We start from the raw sequence: 22004 nt of genomic DNA, 5'->3' as shown, positions 1-22004 counted from the left end.
TTCTTCTTCTTCTTCTTCTTCTTCTTCTTCTTCTTCTTCTTCTTCTTCTTCTTCTTCTTCTTCTTCTTCTTCTTCTTCTTCTTCTTCTTCTTTTTCCTCTCTTACAACTTTATTAAAAAAAAAAAAGAGGGATACATATGCAGATTTTTAAAGGCATTTTGGCATAACACTTTATGAATATTTTTTTGTCAGTACTTAATTCTTTTAGAGGTTTCATAGCATGCATTGAAATCCCACTAGTTACCATAGCATAAAGTACATGTAGGACAGAACGTAACATGGAAACAGTTTTCTTGGTGAGTATAGATTAAGCATAATGATCTTTGAATACCAAAAATTGCCACAAGGCTATATTCTTAGCTCTTGGATTATTAATGGTTTAAGGTCCAGGTGTACCACACTCTGAGAGGGTGCTATACATTTATCTTTTTCCTAAGAAGGACTGAGGCTTTCATTTTTTGGCTTTTGTTTTTCTTGAGCTTAATATGGCCTGTGAGTTGTTTCTGGGGTGTACAGAGCTTTCTGGGGTTAGTATTCAGTTATCAGTGACTGCACATTATGTCTGTTCATCTATGACTGGGTTATCTCACTCAGGATGATCTTCTCTAGATGCAGCCATTTTCTTAGGAATTTCATAAAGTCATTGTTTCTGGTAGTTGAATAGTACTCCATTGTGTAAACATACCACAAGTTTTGTATCCATTCATCTACTGAAGGACATCTGGGTTCCTTCCAGCTTCTGGCTATTATAAATAGAGCTGCTATGAACATTGTGGTGCATGTATCTTTGTTGTATGTTGGAGCATCTCTGGGGTACATGCCCAGAAGTGGAATAACTGGGTCTTCAGGTAGGACTATGTCCTATTTTCTGAGGAACCGCCAGACTGATTTCCAGAGTGGTTGTACCAGCCTACAACACCACCAACAGTGGGGAAGTGTTCCTCTTTCTCTACATCCTCATCAGCATCTTTTGTCATCTGAATTTTTGATCTTAGCTATTCTGACTGGTGTGAGGTGGAATCTCAGGGTTGTTTTGATTTGCATTTTCCTGATGACTAGGGATGTCGAGAACTTCCTTAGATGCTTCTCAGCCATTCGATATTTCTCAATTGAGAATTTTTGTTTAGCTCTGTACCCCATTTTTTAATAGGTTCATTTGATTCTCTGGCATCTAACTTCTTGAGTTCTTTGTATACATTGGATATTAGACCTCCATCAGATGTGGGGTTGGTAAAGATCTTTTCCCAATCTGTTGATTGGAAGGTTGTCTTCTGATCTCCCTGTGTGCACCAGGGCCTGTCTGTGTACACACACACACACACACACACACACACACACACACACATACACACACACACACACACCCCACATGGATGGTTTAATAATAATAATAATAATAATAATAATAATAATAATAATAATAATAATGTCTTTTTTGTTTGAATATACTGACTTAGTTAACTGAACAGTAGGTGTCTAGAAAGCAAGTCACTGTCTGATTGACACATAGCTCAGTGTGAGGTGAGACTAGACATGTATAATGTGGTTTTAATGTATCCAGTTTTTTTTATTACCTCTAGAGTGAAGCCTATTACTTGGTAGGATTTCTGAAGTTTTGCCAAGTTTCTTTAAGGTTTTTCAAAATTGTAGTTAAAATGAGTATCTAGAAATGTCTGTGTGCCAAATGTCAGGAACTCAGTGCAGCCTAGAGGCAGCTGGTGTCACAAAAGCAGTTACCCAGCCATCCAGGTTGCCCCTCCATTAAGGCAGAGCCCTGTTTTAATGAGAAAGTTTGAGATGTCTGATTGTGTGCTTACCTGACAGCTCTCACCATAGTTTGTTTCTGCACTGTGCTGGTAAGTAAGGTTTTCTGGTATGTAAGGCTTGAATAAGGGTTTCTCTAATCTTACTTGGTATGCAGTCTTGACTAAGTAGTCTTAATCAAAACTTAAACTATATTATCGAATTTTAGCAGGTCTTCTGAAGGCCCCATGATGTTTGTATAAAGTTTAATTTAGATTTTGTGACTCATTTATTCCAGCCAAAGTTGATGTTGACAATATAGAACCGTTTGACATATTGTGCTGTATCTGTGAATTCAGGATGGCATGCTGTCAGAGAAGATGCAGTTTTGTTCCCTGAACGTTAAACTTCACAGAGGCTGCAGCTGTTCTCCCTCTAGAGTTTAGTTTCAACAGATTTGCCAGCGCTGTACAGGTTCACTGTGTGGAATTTCAATGCTGAACACAGACGTGAGAGAAGATAGACGAGAGCCTCCAACTCCCACCAGGTGTACGTTCTGGGGTGCTCATTGTTGATCACACTTATTGGACGTTATTCTGAGGCTGCAGTTATTTTCCATGCATTTCCACAGGAAATAAAGCATATCTTGAAAGTTTATGGAGCACATTTTTCTTTGAGAGACAAAAAGTGTTGGTTGTTGTCACGTATGTCAGAATAAGACTCGTGAATTCCCTGTGACTGGTAGTATTTTTGGGTTGATTCAAACTGTGCTTTGGAAAGGAGTAGTTGTTATTGATAGCAAGAGATCGTGAGATCATGGTGACTGTTCGTGTAACACTTAACTGTGATACTCCAAGTTTCATTTCCCTCGTAGGGAAATTGCAGTTTATTAGCTTCCTGTATTTCACTTTGTTGAGTGTGATTGGAGAATGTAGTTTGATTATTTATGGAGAACATTTCAACTTAGTTTTCTGTAGTTGTGTCCCTGTTAAAACTGAAAATGAAAACATAGATTTTGCTGTTTCTGATATCAGTCGTCGTTGATGAAATTTCAAGAATTTAGTATACACTGCATGCAATAGAACAGAGGCGTTGCATATATTGTAACAATAGAACAAAGTATTTATTTATATGGTGTTCTGTTTTCATTTTGCTATAGCCACAAACACCGTTGACCAAAAACAATTTAGAGAAAGAAAGGGTTTATTTGACTTCTACTTCTAGGTCGTAGCTCATCTTTGAGGAAAGTCAGAGCAAGAACTGTAACAGACTCTTGAACCAGAAGCTTGGAAGAGTGCATTCCCAGGCTTGCACTTCCCTAGCTTTTTAAGCAGCTCACTCAGGACTATCTGCCCAGAGGATGGTGGTATTCACAGTGGGCTCTTAACTGTACAATCCCCACAGGCCAATCTGATTAGGACATTCCCCAATGGAGGCTTTTCCTTCTATTTTAGACTTTATTTTTTAAAATTAATTTTTATTGTATATCCTCTGTATTTACATTTCAAATGTTATCCCCTTTCCCCGGACTCCCATTACCCCTCCTCCTCAAATTACTTCCATGCTGGCGTTCCCTCTCCCAACCTCCCTTTCCACCTCAATGCCTTGGTATTCCCCTACACTGGGAAAACATGCCTTCACTGGACCAAAGGTCTCTTCTCCCATTGATTCCAGACAATGCTGTCCTCTGGTACATATGCAACTGGAGCCATGCGTTTCTCCATGTGTGCTCATTGGTTGGTGTTTTAGTCCCTGGGAGCTCTGGAGGGTTTGGTTGGTGATAACGTTGTTCTTCCCATTGGGTTGCAAACCCCTCTTGGCTCCTTCAGTCCTTTCTTTAGCCCCTTCATTGGGGTCCCTGTTCTCAGTCTGATGGTTAGCTGCAAGCATTTGCAACTGTGTCTGTATGACTCTGGCAGAGCCTCTTAGGGGGCATCCATATCTGGCTCCTGCCAGTAAGAATTTCTTGGCATCAGCAATAGGGCTTTGGTTTGGTGGCTGCATATGTGATGAATCCCCTCATGAGACAGTCTCTGAATGAACTTTTCTTCAATCTTTGCTCCTCTATTTGTCCCATTATGTCCTCCTGTGAGTGTTTTGTCCTCCCTTCTAAGAAGGACTGAGGCATCCACATTCTGGCCTTCCTTCTTTTTGAGCTTCATTAGATCTGTGAATTGTTCCTTGGGTATTCAGAGCTTTTTGGGACTAGTATCTGCTTATCAGCAAGTACATATTATGTGTGTTCTTTTGTGACTGGGTGACCTCACTCAGGGTGATAGCTTCTATTCATTTGCCTGGGAATTTTATAAAGTTTTTGTTTCTAAAGTACTACAATTTCTGTATCCATTCCTCTTTTGAAGGACATCTGTTCTTTCCAGCTTCTGGATATTATAAGTAAGGCTGCTATGAACATGGTGGAGCATGTGTCCTTGTTATATGTTGGAGCGTCTTTGGGTATATTCCCAGGAGTGGAATAGCTGGGTCTTCAGGCAGTACTATGTTCAGTTTTCTGAGGAATCATCAGACTGATTTCCAGAGTAGTTGTTCTAGCCTGCAATCCCACCAACAATGGAGGAGTGTTTCTCTTTCTTTACATCCTTGTCAGCATCTGCTGTCATCTGAGGTTTTTTTTTTTTTTTTTTTTTTTTTTTGATCTTAGCCATTCTAACTGGTGTGAGGTGGATGGAATCTCAGGGTTGTTTTGATTTGCATTTTCTTGATGACTAGGGATGTTGAGCATTTCCTTAGGTGTTTCTCAGCTATTTGGTATCTTTTAGACTTTTGACGGTTATGCTAGCCTCAAACTGTGTAGCCTAGGGTTGTCCTTGAACTCATGACTCCCCTACCTTTATTTTTCAAGCACTGGAGTTATAGGCATGAACCATCAAACCTGGCTTTATATGTCTTTTTAAATGACAGGTTTACTGAGCTATACTTTTCATCACATTAATCTACTCTAACAATGTAATTTAGTGCCTTGTAGTAAATTTACTGAGCTGTGTGACTGTTCCACAGTATAGTTTAGAGCATTCCTGTCACTTTAGCAAAGTCCCTCATGTGTTCCTAAGAAGTTCTCTCACTCTGTCTGCCTTTCTTTCTCTGCCCCTCTCTTTCTCTCTCTGTCTCTGCCTCTCTCTCTTTCTCTGTCTCTGCCTCTCGATTTCTGCCTCTGTCTCTCTCTGTCTGTCTCTCTGTCTCTGTCTGTCTCTCTCTGTATATGTACACCAAAGTGTGCATGTAAGTCATTGGTTCTCAACCTTCCCAGTGCTATGACCCATCTAATACAGTTTCTCATGTTGTGGTGACCCCCCCCATAACATTATTTTGTCGCTACTTTATAACCAATTTTGCTATTGTTATGAATTATGATGGAAATATCTGTGTTTGCTGATGGTGACCTCTGTGAAAGGCTCGTGCAACTCAAAGAGGCCACACCCCACAGGTTGAGGAACACTGATGTATGGGTTCGGAGGACAACCTATGTGTTGATTATTGCTTTCTACCTTGTTGGGGACAGGGTCTGGTCTTTGTCAGGTTTGCGGGCCTCTAAGCTCCTGGGAATTCTGTATCTTTCTCATTTTGCTAGAGATCTAGGATTCCACATGCCTGCCACTCTGCTACTTCATGAATGTCTGGAGACTGGAACTCAGGTTCTTGTACTCAAGCACCTTACATACTGAGCCATCCCTCCAGCCCTGTGAGCAGACCACTCTTAATTTTTCATGAAACACAGATCTAGAAAAACATGTTTTAAATAATAGGGCTTTATTTATTTTTTTAAATGAATATGAAATGTTTTATATCCCTTAGTTTTATGTCCTAGTGTAAATTATTTGATGAAAATATTATGAAACATAGAACTAGCAGAAAGATGTCTTAAATAATATGGTTTTATATATTCTTTTAAATGAATATGAAATGTCTTCTGTTCTCCGGATATATACATTGCCAGTGCATATTATTTTATGGATATATATAATGACATATATAAGTTCCATTTGGATTTGCACAACAGTTTATTAAGGAATACCTTGTGTCAGAAAGAATTTTTTCATGTTTGTTTTTGAGTCCTAATTAAGCATTTTTCAAGTTGCCTTTAGTGTTTGATCTTTTCAACTTTTAATTTTTTAGTAAATCGCAGTTGAAAACCTTGTCAAGCTCAGGCGGAGGCCTTTGGATGAGGTGTGCGTGCTCACAGCAGGGTTTTCCAGACCATCAGGCTCATGGGTAAAAAGGGATAGGACAGCTCAGCGTGAATAAACTAATAAAGGCCATTGTTGGCCAAGCTGCTATTTCACTTTGCACAGCCAGAGGGCACTCTTTTCTAGTTAGTGTATTTGGATGCACTTTTGAGTGCAACAATTACTGTATTGTAGTTTGAAAAATTTGAGTCCTGTTGTTGAGCTCAAGGTGTGGGTATTTGAACCTGATGATTGCTTTGTTTTGTAACTTTGAGTTAGCTTTTTGCCTGTGTGTTCTAAGTGGTGTCCTTAGAAAGTCAATGCGTTAGGCAGAGCGTCTCAGGGCAGCGTGCGGGCCTCTCCTGTCCTGCTAGCTCCCTAATGTCACATGTTCTCTCTTCATCTTGAGGTTTCAGATCGAGTGGAGCAGCGGCTTCAGGAAATAGAAAGAGAGATGCGCCTAGAAAGAGAGCTGGTGGAAAGACGTCATGATCAGCTGGGACTCGTGTCCTTGAAGCTTCAGGAGGTTTGTGAGAAGTGCTTTGATGGGGTTTGGATTATTATTTAGTCATTGGGTTGGATATAACTCAGTTGGCAGAACATCACACAAACTGGGTCTGTGATTCAAGCACTTGGGGGGTGGAGTCAGGAAGATAAGAAATAGCTACAATTCTATAGGTTGCACATGGTATGTATGTACAGCCCACAGGTATACAATTCATCCCACAAGAGAAGTATAGCATCTGGTTATAGTTCAGAATGTAGAATGATGGATCCTATAGTTTGTATGACCTGGACTTTTTTTTTTTTTTTTTTTTTTTTTTTTAAAGTAAACTCTTCTATGGGATACTAATCTCGACCTAATCGCCTGGGTGGAAATTATGTGACTTAATGCATGTGTCTCCAATGTGCTCAACAGTGTATTACAACAGCCAAAGAGTAGCTACTCTCACTGTCCTGAAGGCATGGACCTGACACCAGGCAGCACCACATCTCAGCTCATTTTGTAAATAAGGTTTCATTAAATTGAAACCTTTCCTGCGCCTTCAAAACCCATCCTTGGCCACTCGTGTAGCTCAGTGGCAGATCCGAGAAGTTCTGACAGAACATGTGCTGCTCATGGTATTGCCAGTCTGGACTTCACAGAAGTTTACCATTCTATGAATTAGTTTCTCATCAAACCAGTTCTGAAGCTGCATGTAACTCTCTAGGTCTATATTCCATTTTACACTGAAAGTTTAGATGTATGATGTTAAAAAGTAGAACAAGGAATTTCTGTGTAATCGGGTCTCCTCAGCGTTCATGTTTTACGAGCCCGACTTTGCCATCTTTTCTAATATACCTAAAGTGTATAGTGTTTTATTCCGAAATGGTTTTGAGAAGGCCGCAGGTATGATGCTGTCTTCTGTTGCTGTGATAGAACACCATCATAAGCAGCTTGGGGAGGGAAGCTGTGTGTTAGCTTATACTTCCACATCACAGTCCATCACAGAGAGGGTGAGGGAGGAACCTGCAGGCAGGAGCTGGTGCAGAGCCTGTGGAAGAGTGTGGCTTACTGTCTCACCCCTCATGCTTTACTTAGCTTGCATTTTTATAGCACCTATGAATGCAAGCCCGGGTGTGGCGCCACCCACAATAGGCTGGGTCCTCTCACATCATCAGTCAAGAAAATGCACTACACACTTGCCAACAGGCAAATCTTATGTAGGCTTTTTTTTTTTTTTTTTTTTTCAATTGAGAGTCCTTTTTCCCCAGCAACTCTTATGTCAGGTTGACAAAAACCAGCCAGGACAAATGTAAATATATTTACATTAAAGGGACTCAAAGAGTGGTTTATATTGTTTGGAATCGAGGAATGCTGCAAACACAGTCTGCAGTAAAATGGGAAATGACATCTATCTAGAGACACGGTTAGACACATTTACGACGTGTTCTTTCTCTGGTGGCAGTGCTAATTCATTCCTGGCTCCTAAGTCACCATTTGCAGGTATAGCTGAAACAATAGGGTATAAACCACACAGAATAAAGTGAACTAGTCCATGTGTACCCAAAGATAAACAGAGGAACTTTAGTTAGAGCACTCCTGTCAGAATTGGTGAGTAGCAGCCATTGATGCCTGCAGTTTTATTATGATACTCTAGAAAAGATTGCTGTTAAGCCATTGGCGCCAGCATTGAGCCTAGTGGGTGTCAGTGTGTGTTCCAGTTGCTCCCTTTCTCATCCTGGAAGTTGGTTAACCTTTCTGGCTATGATATTGAACCCTTAGTTTTATTTGGTGGTAGATGGTTAACGAGTATCCGCCTTGACCAGATGCTCCCTTCCGAGCACTTGGCTCATCTCCCAGCCCTCCCACATCTGGGCTTTCTAACAACTGTGCTCCTCTTGCCCACACTCCATCCTTGGTGAAATACTTAACTCCTGTGTGCTTTCTCCTATAATCACAGGGCGGTGATTACCATGGGGTGCTTAGCACCACGCATTCAGATGTCTGAACTGTAGGTTTCATGCAAATTTTGCTACTCATACTCTTCTGTGGCCGAGAGTGAACCCCAGGCCACAGGGTGTTGGTTTCTGTACAGTGATTCAGTTCTCATCGATGATGACTTTGTAGGGTGTTTTATAGGGTGCCTTTGAGTTGGGGGTTTTTGCGTTCTTGGCAGGGAAGCCAGAAAACTGGTTTTGTGTCTTTTGGAGTGGCACATAAGAAGTCATGTGCTAGTGAAAACTGAGCATCTGACTGTGGGGCTGCCTGCCAGGCTCCTCACTCCAGCACTGCTATATTCTAATGTCATTGTGTTTTATGAGGAGACTTAAAAAGATCCCAGATTTCAAATCATATTTTACCTGCTAATTTGGGTGGACGCTGCTGATTTTTCTGTGAAACCATTGTTAGAGTAAGTGGTGCCAACTAGTGATCAAAAAACAACTGACCCATTGATTCCTTTTATATGTATGTGGATAGATTTTCTTTACCTTTCATCTGTCTGTCTGTCTATCTGTCTGTCCTCCCCCCTTCCTTCCCTCCCCCTCCCCCTCCCCCCTTATCTGTTCATCTGTTTATCTTAGTGAAAATTCTTATTTAATTACTTTGAATACATTCCCTCCCTGCCACTGAGAATTATTTTATTGACATTTCTTTTTCAGTACTAAATATATCTATAAAGTATAAAAATCAAGAAAAATAAGAAAAGCAAAGAATCAAAACAAATTAGGATTTTTTTAGTTTTAAAATGCTCTTCCCTAAATTTCTCAAAAATATATGTAGTTACAGATTGATGGTTATCAATTGGCCACCTTTTTCACATATTAGTAGATACTCTCAGTTCAAACCACGGAAAGAGGATTCTACCATGAAAGGGCAGTATAAGCTTAAAGGAGACAGTTAGTTGCCTTGCTTAAAATAATTCATTTTTTTCCTCCATTTCATACAGGAAGCATGCCCCTGTTACTTGGTAGTTACTTGGAGGATACTTGGTTTGAATAACTAGATAGAGCAAGTGGGTAGCCCCCCCCTTAAATCTTGATTTTTATACATTTATTCTGAAAGCAAATTGCATCTGGTGAGCATAAGAATAGTACTGAAGTGACAATTGTCCTTTTTTGCAAGAGAGAATTAGAGAAAATTTCCACACTTATTCTCCTCTCTCTGCAGAATGCACACAAAGAAAGGGAGAGGAAGATTGCTTCCCACCCCAGTTCCCGGGAAGCCAAAGCCTGAGCGTGTGCACTGCGATTGTCAGTCGGCCCTGAGCTGTGGTTGGTTTGCATCCCTGACAGTACAATAGAGAGATCACTGTTGATAAGAAACCTTTCATCCCGTACTTTGTCACTTTAATGTAAGCAGTGACCTATACGTTTTTAAAAGGTGCTTGTGGCTTATAAACAAGGCAGTGGGATCTGGAAAATATTAATTTGGGCTTTTTTTCTGTTCCCAAGTTAAATGGCTTAGAGTGTTCTGGAAAGGTCATGTTTAAGGAGAAAGCTTTGCTTTCTTTTTTATATTGGAAATGCTTATGGAAATTCCTATATTAAATGCCAATAGCTCCAGGTGTGTTTGTGTCTGGCTTTGGAGGGAGTTGAAGTCAGGTAGGTAAGAGGGACTAGACTTTTAACCATTACATTCTTTTACATCTTAAAAATGTGCGTCTCAAAGAGTGAAGGATTATGAGTCCTAAAATTGTTGAGGAATGAGGAAGAGTCACTAAAACCATCCCCGGCGTTGGAGGTTGACAGTCATTTTCGGCTGCAGCTTGAGGGGGAGGCCTAACACCCCCGATGGTTTTGAGGGGACCTTTGCCTCTATTTGTGTAATGAAAAGCAGCATCAAGCACTGGAAAGTAGTGGACGCAAAGTCACTCTCCTTTTCTTAGTTTGAGTTAGTTCCTATGGAATGATTTACCTTCTTTCTGTTGCCAGCAGCTCTGGGGTTCCATTCCCTGTTTGAACACAGCCACTCCTACTGTTACAGGTGGACGGCAGGCTTTCTCATGGCAGGAAAGATGGTCGCTGACTTTGGATGCTGTGCTAGTATCTCAGAAGTCTTGCTGGGGCGGCCTATAGTTTGTAAGGTCATCCCTCCATATGTTTTTTAAGTTCTTTGATGTTATCGGTCACTTTTGTTGCTGTGATTAAAATGCCGTGGCCCAAAGCGACTGATGGAAGAAAAGTTTATTTGAGCGAATGGATTCAGAGGGGGTCCATGATGGCAGCGAAGTTATGGCAGCAGCTGCCTGGGGAAAGCAGAGCAAGCAAACTGTGAGGCGAGGCTTTGAGAATACCAGTTCATCCTGGAGACAAAGGAGGCCTTGCTAAAGAGTGTTGAGCTATTTCTGTATTACGTCGATTTGAATGGAAGGTCTTTTGTATCATTTTCAATAATATTTAATAAACGTTAAGTTTATAAAAGTTGTTTGAGGGTCTTATAGACCTTAAATTTATTCCTTGGTACCTCAGGAGTTTTTCTCTTTGTGGGGATGAGATACTTTCTTTCATTGTATCTGATGGGTTATTAACCATGTATAGAAGAGCACTCACTGGCTGCTATTGACTTCTACATTCAGTCATCTTAGGGGCACAAAGGACTGGGTTTTAATTATCCTTTTATTTTCCTCAACTCCAAAATTAGTCTCATTCCATGGGTGGAACCTCAGGGCCAGCGTGGAATAAAATCATAGTCAGCATGGGTTGTGGCCTTAATCTTAGCTTGATGTGTTTCTAAGTGTATCCTTCTGTGGTACCTGCTCCTAGGTTTGAAATAAACACTGAACATAGAAACATTTCTTTTTGTTCTGTCTGACAAGAGAAAATTTTGTGTTATTTTTTATTTTCATTTAAAATCATGATGGGTTATGAGAGATGTCAGAACCCTTAGCTACCTGAGTTTTCTCTTATGACATTTACATGTAATTATTTTTAATGTTGCTGGTTTGACATTTATTGAGCTTGACTTACATAGCTGAGCACTTTGTTAATGATATGTTGTTTTTATGCATTAGTGAATTAATTTACTAGTGTTTTCTTTCTTTTTAAAATTTATTTATTTTATTTATATGAGTACACTGTAGCTGTCTTCAAACACACCAGAAGAGGGCATCAGATCTTATTACAGATGGCTGTGAGCCACTATTTGGTTGTTTGGAATTGAACTCAGGTCCTTTGGAAGAGCCAACTCTCCAGCCCTACTAGTGTTTTCTTTAGCATTTTTATATTTACACCGATAACGGCAGCCATTCTATAGCATCTTCTTCATGCTGCCTTCTCTGATTTTAAGATGCAAGTTATATGCATGCTTAGCTCTTCAGAGAACTCAGCTTCAGGTGGGTGGATCAGAGGCCTCACTATAAGGCCAGGTACACTGAACTTTATAGAAGAGAAACTGAACTCATTGGCATAGGAAAAATACTTTCTGACCAGAGTGTGGATGGCACAGGCACTCAGACCAACAAGTGATAAATAGGACCTCAAGAAACCAAAAGCTTCTGTTGTGGCAAAGGTCCCACCATTTGGACTAATGTCAGGTTACACAATGAAAAAAGGGTTTTACCAACTATACAGCCTATAGAGGACTAATGTTTAAAATATATAAAGAACTCTACAAGTGCACATCAAGAAATCAAACAACCCAGTTGAAAAATGGGGTAGAGATCTAAACGGAGTTTTTAAAAGAAGAAACGAAACTGGTTGTGAATCACTTAAAGAAATGTTCAATATCCTTAGTCATCAGGGATGTGCAAACCAAAACGTCTTTGAGATTTCATCTTACATCAGCCAGAATGGCCAAGATCAGTAAAAAATGACATCTCATGCTGGTGAGAATATGTTGCAAGGGGAATCTCGTCTATTGCTGGTAGGAGTGTAAACCTGTACAAACACTATGAAAACCAGTGGGAGTTATTCAGGAAGCTGGAATAGGTTTACTTCAAGGCCCAGCTATAGCCCAGGCATAGATTGAAAGGTGTTTTATTATAGTACAGAGATACCTGCTTGACCTTGTTATTGGCTGATCTATTCCTAATAGCCAGAAATTCAAACTAGACTAGATGTCAATTAGTGGATAAGTGGGTAAAGAAATTTACACAGTAGTATACTCAGCCATTAAAAAATGAGATAAAAGTCACAGAGAAATGGATGGAGCTAGAAAAAAAAAAATCATCCCGAGTGAAGTAACACTCCCTAAAAAGACAAACATAGTATGTGTTTGCTTATACAAATATTAGATGTAAAGTCTTTGATGTGTATAAAGCCTATGATGTATACAAGCACATAAGTTAGGTATGACGTAAGTGACGAGAGGGAGGTATGGATCTCCCTAGAGAGAGGGGATAGAATCCATTGTAGTGAATGGACAAGGGTGGTGGTGATGCAGGTGATGTGGCGGGGGTGGGGACAGTTCAAACGAAGGGCCATTTGAGTGGCATGCAAAACTAATTTAGTAGAAGCTTTGTAAAATATATACATTATGTAACAGATCCAAATAACAGGAGAGCCCCAACTTCTTACTTCTTATCATCAAAGGAAACATCCATATCTGGGAATGGGTTACATCCATTTGAGTTGTTGGCTGAAGGGTCCTCATGGAAACCCAGACTATTGCTCTTCACAAATTGATAAGGCTCTGTTGCTGAAGACAACACCTACATAATTGTGAACACCAAGAGGTTGAACTGTTGCCTACTTTGAGGCTTCACCCCTTCTAACTAGTGTTCACAGTAATGGGAGGTACACTGAACTCTGAAGAGAATAGTAAACTACAAAGTTTTCCATCAACAATGGTGGCCTGCAAGATATGCCAGTGTAATAGTGGCACAAAGCTTGTTGGAGTCACCAACCATTATCTGACTGGATTTAAGGCTCACTCCATAAGATGAAACCCACACCAATGCTTTTCAGTGATCAAGAACCTGAGACTGGATAGGCCAGGGGAAAACCAAATGCTGTTCTGCTAAAGGAATGTAGCAACATTATTCCTTGAGACATTCTGCTATACTCATAGATAAGTTGTTCATCATCAGAGAAGCTTCCTCTTGCACAAATACAGAGACTGTGTGCAGAAAGTAGAGACCTTGGGACACTCAGTCCTATATGGAATGTCTTCATCAAATCCCTCCCCTCAGGGCTCATAGAACTCTGCAGAAGATGAGGTGGAAAGATTGTGAGAGCCAGAAGGGATGCACAACACCAGGAAACAAGGCTGTTTAGACACAACAGGACTGAAGCATATATGAACTCACAGACTGGCAGCATGCATAGGTCTAAACCAAATGGAGTCTGAGAGCTAATAGAGGAAGAGGACACAAGCCCTCATTCCTCACCCAGAAGTTGCCTCCAGTTGATAACTACTCCCAAAGGAAAGACTCCTTTTGTTCAGTGGAGTTCTATTGGGTGTACAAACCATCCTTGAAGGCAGCTCCGTACCCCACAGTGGAGCAACACAAAACAAACAGCGGCAGGTTTGGAGGATTTTTTCTCAGTGCTTTGTTGGATTTTTCTTTTTCTTTTACCTTTAGGTATTTTGCATATGTGTTATTGTTTGCAGTTTTGTGTTTTTATTATCTGTCTATATGTTTCTTCTGCTTTTTCTTTGGCTTCTTTTTCTTCTGATGTTTTTACTTTATTTTATTATTATTTAGATGTCTGTTTTTTAATAAGAGAAGGAAAAAAGGGTGGATTTGGGTGGAAGGGAATGTGAGGAGGATGTGGGAGGAATTAAGGGAGGGAAGACTGTAATTAGAGTATATTCTATGAAAAATGTATTTTCAGTTAAAAAAACATAAGAAGCAATGTTATGTTAATCTTAAGTAGAGTTTAGATAGGTTTCATCTTTACTTTTCTGCTTTAGTTTGTTAATAAAGAGATCTGTTTCTTTAATGCTAGGAAGAACATGAGCATAAAGTCATTAGTTCCTGCTGTTGTTTTGATAGCTGCAGATTTGGTTTGTAGAGCTTTTTGACTTAAAAAGCAGCTATAATCCTTAGTATTATCAAATATTCCTGTTTCATGTACTTTACTAGAAATATGAACATTTTTTTTTTTTTAGTTTCCCTTTTGAGTGAAACTTTGTCTAGTGTGTCAACATCTGCACTTAGACCTTTTCTATCTTAAAAAGATTGTTCCATTTTATTTTCTAGGATTGGACATTAAATATGCTTCTTTTAAAAAATCAGTACTTTAAATTTATTGTCAAACTGTGTTTTGATGTACTGTTCTCTTAGAATGCTTTCTTTCTAAACCCATTATAGTGGTGAGCACAACTTTCTATATGTCCTTTTGGAATTTTCAGCAGCTCTCTCTCTCTCTCTCTCTCTCTCTCTCTCTCTCTCTCTCTCTCTCTCTCTCTCTCTCTCTCTCTCTCTCTTCTGTGTGTGTGTGTATGTTCTTTTTATTCTCCCCTCAAGACCGGGTTTCCCTGTAGCCCTGGCTGTCCTGGAACTTACTCTGTAGGTCAGTCTAGCCTTACATTCAGAGTTCTGTCTGCCTCTGCCTCCTGGATTAAAGGCGTGTGCCTCCACTGCCCATCTATAGTTTTTAAACTTTGCTTTGAAAAACAAAGTAATTTTAATTTTTTTGAAATTTATTGATATTTGCATTTGGACCTAAGTTCCATGGTGTTTTGGTATCATGGTTAAGAACTCAATAAAATCGTCACCTGATTTTCTCCCTTCCTTGGGTCCAGCATTTTATATGTTAATCAGCAGGAGACACAGATACTAATGTGAATTGTGTAGGTCTCATTTGTCAATTTTTTTCTGTTCTTCTGAGTTCCTATTTAATATATTAGGCTTAATTTCTCTCTCTCTCTCTCTCTCTCTCTCTCTCTCTCTCTCTGTCTGTCTGTCTGTCAGTTTTGCCTTTTCTAGTTTGTGTTTGTGCTTCCTGGCCAGTTGTTTTTAAAAACTTACATAGTGGTAAGTTTTATTATAGTTGTTGTTTTCGGACAGTCTCACTGTGTACCCCTGTGTGGCGTTGAACTCAGCTGTGTCCTTGTACTTATACCTCCGGAGTGAGTGCTAGGATTAACGACATACGTCATCATATCTGGCTCACAGTGAGTTCCTATCAAGGTCTCTGTATTTGTGCATGCAATGTTTGTCTTTATTTTAATCCTTCCTCCCACTTTCCTTGTAAGCACCTTACCACTGGTCTTAAAGCAGTCTTATTAGGTAAGTTTAACCTTACTAACATGTTGGAAATGCTATCATCTTCTCTCTTTTTCTCCTGTCACTCTTGTCTATTGGATTATTTTGTCCCTTTTGTTGACTTTGTAGTCAGATTTCCATCTTTATGGATGTTCTACACTTTAAAAAATGTGTGTACATGGAAACATTTGGAATATAAATAAATAAAATTATTTAATAAAAGTGTTTGTACATTGTGAGATATGTGTGTGCGTGTGTGTGCACATGCTCATGAGCACCTGCACGTGCACACACACATACAGGTGTGCCTGAACATGTGTGTGTATTTGGAAGGCAGGAGTCAGTCTCAGGTGCCATTAATCACTAGCCTATTTCTGTACTGAGAGATGACCCATTCAGGAGACTGGTCAGCTAGCAAGCCCCAGAAATCCCCATCTGACCTCCTCTGTAGCTACAGACATATGCTGCTGAACCCATCTTTCTTCTGAGTGTTGTAGGGAATAGATCTACGTCTATATGCTCTTATGAGCACCTGACTGACTGAGCCATCTACCCAGCCTTAGTCTAAAATCTTACGCATACCTGCTTGAATATGCCATTCTACAAAGCTGCCCTAACCAGAGTGCTTTCTTCTATCTTATCTCGATAAATAACAGTTCAGCTTAATACAACTTTCTTGCCATCATCAGCTAGGACTACTTCCTTTCTAACATGGCCTCCCAGTGTCTCACTGTTGAGTGCCATGGCACATACACAAACTGTAACTGCTGTTTGCTTACTTGTGTGGTCATATGTCTTCTTCCGTAGAATGTGGTCTTCTCTTCCAAAAATGAGGTCACTCCCGCCCACTCTTGTCCTGGGACTCGAAGTCCCAGGTCATTCACATAGTATGCTATTATGGGGCCGACAGCTGCTGAGCAGATGAGTGTTATTTTCAGATATAAATGATCCTTCTGCATGTGACACTTTGGGAGAGATGATTTCCAAAGCAGGCAAAGGTGAACTCTACTTCATTGAGATTTAATATGAAATGGTTCAAATGACAGAGCTATGACCCTATGAGCATAACCAACCACAATTTAATATTATAATAAATTACATGTTCCCGTAGCAGGCTGCTGGGCTTGACATTATGTTGAAATTCATCTTTCCGAAGTCCCATGTTATCACAATGATCATTTGCTATTTTAGTATGTAATAGTGTTAGAAGGTTTAGAATGGAGTTACCCCAGGTATATGGATTCTAACACTAAGACCTCTTTGACATATTAGTTCTGGGAGATCATTTAGTTTCAAGGTTGTAGATAAGATGGCACAAAGAATTGTCTCTTCTGTAGCTCAACAGCAGATTCCAAGTGGGTTCTGTATTGGAACACTGTCTAAATAATGGACAGTGAACAGTCCTAACACATAACAAGGCTTATAATGTGTCACAAGGGTAATCTGGAATTCTTGATCCTTCCTTACCTCCCAGGTGCTGAGATTGCAGATGTGTGCTCACTATGCTGGGCTCCTGGAAAATAATGTAAGGAACCTTGGATACAGTTCTTTTCCTTAGTGCTTTTTTTTTTCTGAATGTTTCAATAAAATAATTTTATGTGATTTGCGTTCAGTGTTTCAAATTGAGTTAATAAAAATGGTAGGATAAATGCTTGCTGTATGTTTTTGGCCACTAGTCGTCAGTATTGAACCATCAGTAGGCATTATTTTCTCGAGATCCAGGTCTATTTAAGATGGATTGCATACAGAATATATATCCCAACTCTTAGCAAGTCTGGAAACTGTCCTTGACATCAGTCTTACAATTAATAACAATATGATTATTTGTCATTTTATAACTTAAAATTGAAACTGTATAGCATCACACTGTTGAAAAATGAAGGACTGCATATGGACACATGCTGTGTGGAGCCTGGGTCTGGCTTGTTGGTGCTGCTTTTATACTCCAGATCTAGGCTTCCCTCTACTTCTGTTCTTTCCTTTATCTGGGAGATCTAGGAGTTAGTCTGTTTAGATGCAGAAAGGCAGAGACCATCTTTTGATATGAGAGTTAATTTCATACGTTCCTGATTCTTTTCCACTTTTGATGTATCTAAGCTTTAAGCAGGCATCTTAGACACTCCTGTTTTTTACACTCACATCTCACCGAGCCTTTTCCTAATGTTATGTCTTTCTCTTACTGATGACCCCTTTTGTACCTTGTACCATTTACCTCGGCTCCTGTAATTAGTACTGTTCAATTTCCTTCAGCGAGTCTCATGTTTCCTTGATAAACAAACATGGCATATTGCTCGTGCATTTACTTGATTTATACTATTCAGATTTGTGAATTCTTTTTGTCACATATCGAAACGGGCTCTAATTATTGCTCAGGAGGGGAGGAACAAATTATTTCTAATAATAGTCTATTTGTGGTGAAGCTTTCAAGCCCTGTTCAGAGTTGTAAGGTTCTTTACTTAATTGATGGACCTAGGGTGGTAGAAAGTACACAGGCTTGGAACTTGTGTCCATGGCCTCCCTGGCTGCTTGCTTGGCTGGGGATTAGGTCACAGTGATGGTTCTCATAGCCCAGTGTCTGCACAGACTTGGGGCCTACAGCTCTGCTTTCCGGTTCGTGCCTTCTCTGACCTGAAAACTTCTTCATAAGGTGCTATCTCTTATTCTTGGGTGCCTTTTATTCAAAGGAATAGATCTTGCATCTTCTAAGGAAGATGGATAATCATGTTGATGTCAAATAATTGTACTTTTAAGTGTTGAAGTGTGAGTTTCTGTTGTGTTTTTGTCTGCTTTTCTCTCATTCTTCACACCTTGTCAACTCTGATTGAAAAATGATTGTGAAAGTTGGCTCTTTATCTGCTTTGTAAGTGCTACTGACTGTTACCTCTGCTGCTGTGTTCTGCTTGTGCAAACAGAGTAGGCCGTGGGCCATCTCTGTGTCACCTGCCTGGCATGCAGATGACGTCACATTCTTCTTTTATTATAGTTACAACAAATTGAAAAGCCTCACACTGAAAATCACTTGAATCTGGTTCCTGCTTTCTTCTCACTGCAGTTTTCTGTTCTCACTCTTGTTGACGGCGGGACAGTTACAGTGACCTTGGGCCAGAATAATGGCTTAGTGGTACAGATGCTTGGGGTAAAGTGGGATAACCTGACTTCAGTCTCCTGAGCCCATATGGTGGAGAGACGGCCTTTGCAAGTTGTCCTCTGGTGTTTAAGCATGTGCTGTGCTCCACGTACCCACAGGAAAAACAGAGGCATCATTGTCACTTACAATGGCCATCTTGGCTTTCTGTGGGCAAGTACTCTACACTTTCTGCCTTTGGACTTTTGTACTTTCTGTTTTCAGAGACATGAAGTTGATTTCTGCAACAATTGCATGGCTTATATCTGCCTTTTCTTTAGAAGGTTATTTCAGAAAGCCTTTATTAACTATCCAAGGAAATGCCCTTTTCCCTTCTGTGTTGGTTACATTTCTTTTTTTTTTCTTTTTCTTTTAACAGTGCTTTTCCCATTATTGTTACCTGTCTGTCCTCTAACCAGCCTTTGAGGGTGAGCCCTTCATGGCTTCTGCTCATGGCCCAGTCTTAGGTCCTCTAGCAATGCCTGAGAAATAGTAAGACCAAGCTAGGTGTCCATTGAATGAATGAGTAAATGAATGAATCACTGGGTGAGCACTGCCGTACGCTATGTGCCACGTGCTGTGCTGGCAGCCATGGTTTAACGTCACCTATGATACTGACTTGCCTTTGGGTACTCTTCATAATTACTGTAAGGCAATATTTCCAGGTATACACAGGCTGGAGAGGACACTGGAGGGAAAAAAGTTATGGTTTTGGGCTTTTTGTGGTTACGTTTGTGCTTGGGAGACCATATTTCTGCTGAGGCTTAGTGTTTTCAGATCAGTGTGGGAAACGTTTTTGTGGGTGTGAGTTTTGCCCCTGGCTTACCAGCTAACATGTTGAGCACTTCCGTGATCCTCGACTTAAGGCTTAAATCCTGGCTGTGAGGGTTTTGATTCCCATCACTGCCCTTATACTCTTACCTATTACCTCATTTAATTGTTTTTCTTGCTCTTCAGTGTTTGTTATATGTGGATTATTTTATTAATTTTTCGTGGCATCAAATGTTGTTCGTAGCAGATTGAGTTGTTGGTGTCAGCATGCTGATAGAAAGGAAATGGATGGAAACGGGGATCAACTTTTGGGAGCTTTATCCTGAAAAGTGTCTGATGCCCCCAAGGACAGTGTGTGCTGAGCAGGTCCCACATGTGCTCTGTGGTCTCTCCCCCTCCTCTTTTGCTGGTTTCCCTTTTTGTCTGCCAGCTCTTTGTTTAGCCTGTGTTGTGATTTCTTGGATTTTGCTTATGTCAGATGTCTCAGAAACAATTCTAACTTTTCTTTTTTAGTTGTAAAAAAAGTTTCCCCAGACTTTCTGGGAGCAAAGTTGGAAAAGATTTTGGAGACTCTGGGAATCAACTTTGGAACAGATTTCTATTTTCATTTAGGGAAGCTTGGTGGTTCACAAACATTGTGGACAGTCTTGGCAAGCCATTGAAGCCCTTGGAAATGCTACCTATATTAAAACGTTCCACTGATACAGGTCTAGTATGTAAAAATGATAAGGCACAAGTTGAAAATTTAGAGCTGTGCTGTCAGCTAAGAAGTGGCAGCAAGGTCACTGCCAGCTTTCACATTCCTTAGAGAGGGCAGTTTTGTGAGCTGGTGTATAGCGTGAGCTGTCCTAGAAAACCTATCACCTCTTTTCCATGTGAGGGACAGCGAAGGTCCAGTCTTCTTAGGCTTCCACAGTTTCTTTTTCTGAGACAGGGTTTCTCTGTGTAACCCTGGCTGTCCTGGAACTCACTCTGTAGACCAGGATAGCATGGTACTCTAGAGATCGCCTGCCTCTGCCTCCCAAGTGCTGGGATCAAAGGCGAGGGCACTGGGTGCTGGGATCAAAAAGCTAGGCTTTTACATTTTAAGAAAACCTTATTCAACCTATTAGTTATTAAATGTTTGCAGTGTACTTTCTGCTTCTCCCACTTCCTCATTTCAAATGTCTTTCTCTAAAATTCTATAGTATATATTAATTTACTCAGGTAGTTTGAAAAGTGCGTATGTGTGTGTATAGTAGTTCTTCTAAGGTTGATAAGCTTGGTTGTAACTTCCTCCTTCCTACTTCGTTAGGAATAACACTTCATAGGATTTGAGCACTCTTCTGGTTATTCATACCTTTGGGATTTTGAAACATTTCAGTTCTTTTTACAACGGCCTACTCTAGTTTTAAGGAAGCCTTTTCTTTCAGTATGTGTGAAGGTGTTCTGTTAAGTCTCTGATTTTGTACAAGAATGCTGGAAATTGAAGTTATGGAGGCTTATTTCTATTGTGAGTTGGGTTTAAGGCTGACACTTTGTGTTCATGCCACATATTGCTAGATCGAAAGGTACTGTTTACATCATGTGTATTTGCCATGGGCTCTTATGTCCTCCTGTGCACCTTTTCATTACCAGTGATAACAAGTAAGGCTGTCAGGAGTCTGTGTGTGTCCCTTTATGCAGAGTCATATGAGACAAGTGTTGAGTGCTGCTGATTCTGTGGTGATGATGAAAAGTGTCTTTTGCTTTTGTTGACTGAAGAGTTGCTTGACCGCAGCCTGAGAGTTTCTGTAAGCAGGATTAGTATCATCTCTGAGTTACAGGGGCGATGTTTCTGTCTGCATCCTTCAGTGAATTTTTCCTACGCCATCTGTTTATAAAATCTTTTTCCATGATTATCAATTAATATTTATCGGGCAGCTACTGAGTGCATAATAATATTGTGCAAACAAAGAGCACTAAGCTACAGATAGCTTTATTCATCCATTCAGCCCTCCTTTATTTTTATTAGAAAGTAGTAAAACCCCCAAATCCCCAAACCCAAAGGCATAAAATAACATTCCCTGACTTTGAACAATGGAGGATGTTGTGTGTTTATGGGCTTTTCTGTTCACAGACAGATGAACCTTGAGAAATTCTAATTTAAATTTCCACAGTTATGTATGATCTTCTGTTTGTCAACAGCTGTAGCTCAGTGGTGCTGCTTGGAGAGTCAAATGGAGTATCGCGTTGCTCCAGTTCTCTAATAAACCCGGCTCTCTTTTGAGAGGAAACTACTCAGATGAAAACAGAGCCTCTGCTAAGAGCATTTTGCTGGTTGATTTTGAAGGAAATCCTGGAAAGTACACTTGTTGGGCTCACATTTAACTTTACTTGCAAGTTTTTTATTAAGTAAAAGATTGCATAAAAATACAATCTGTTCCAGTAAAAGCAGTGGTCTTTCAGGGAATAATGCTTATTACCACTGTTGTTTTTGAATTAAAGACTTTAAAAGACTTGCATGGCATTTCAGCACACCAACTTCTTAAGCAGTAACGAAGTGTTTGTTTTGCAGATCTGCAAATTTAA

At 40.1% G+C, this 22004-nt stretch overlaps 1 protein-coding gene across 2 annotated transcripts in view; it reads left to right on the top strand.

Annotated features, from left to right (window-relative positions):
- Positions 1 to 22004, top strand: part of CEP128 (centrosomal protein 128) — a gene marked incomplete at its 5' end in the record, with an annotated part of 311478 nt that overhangs the window by 24030 nt on the left and 265444 nt on the right. For both annotated transcript variants that reach the window (XM_080914797.1, XM_080914796.1), the window contains one exon: positions 6334 to 6450. In XM_080914797.1, coding sequence (XP_080770923.1) covers positions 6334 to 6450 — 117 coding nt within the window. The remainder of the gene's footprint in view (positions 1 to 6333; positions 6451 to 22004) is intronic.

Source organism: Micromys minutus (genome assembly GCF_963924665.1).
Source record: "Micromys minutus genome assembly, chromosome: 1".
Classification (NCBI taxonomy): Eukaryota; Metazoa; Chordata; class Mammalia; order Rodentia; family Muridae; genus Micromys; species Micromys minutus.
This window is presented reverse-complemented; position numbering and strand designations above follow the sequence as displayed.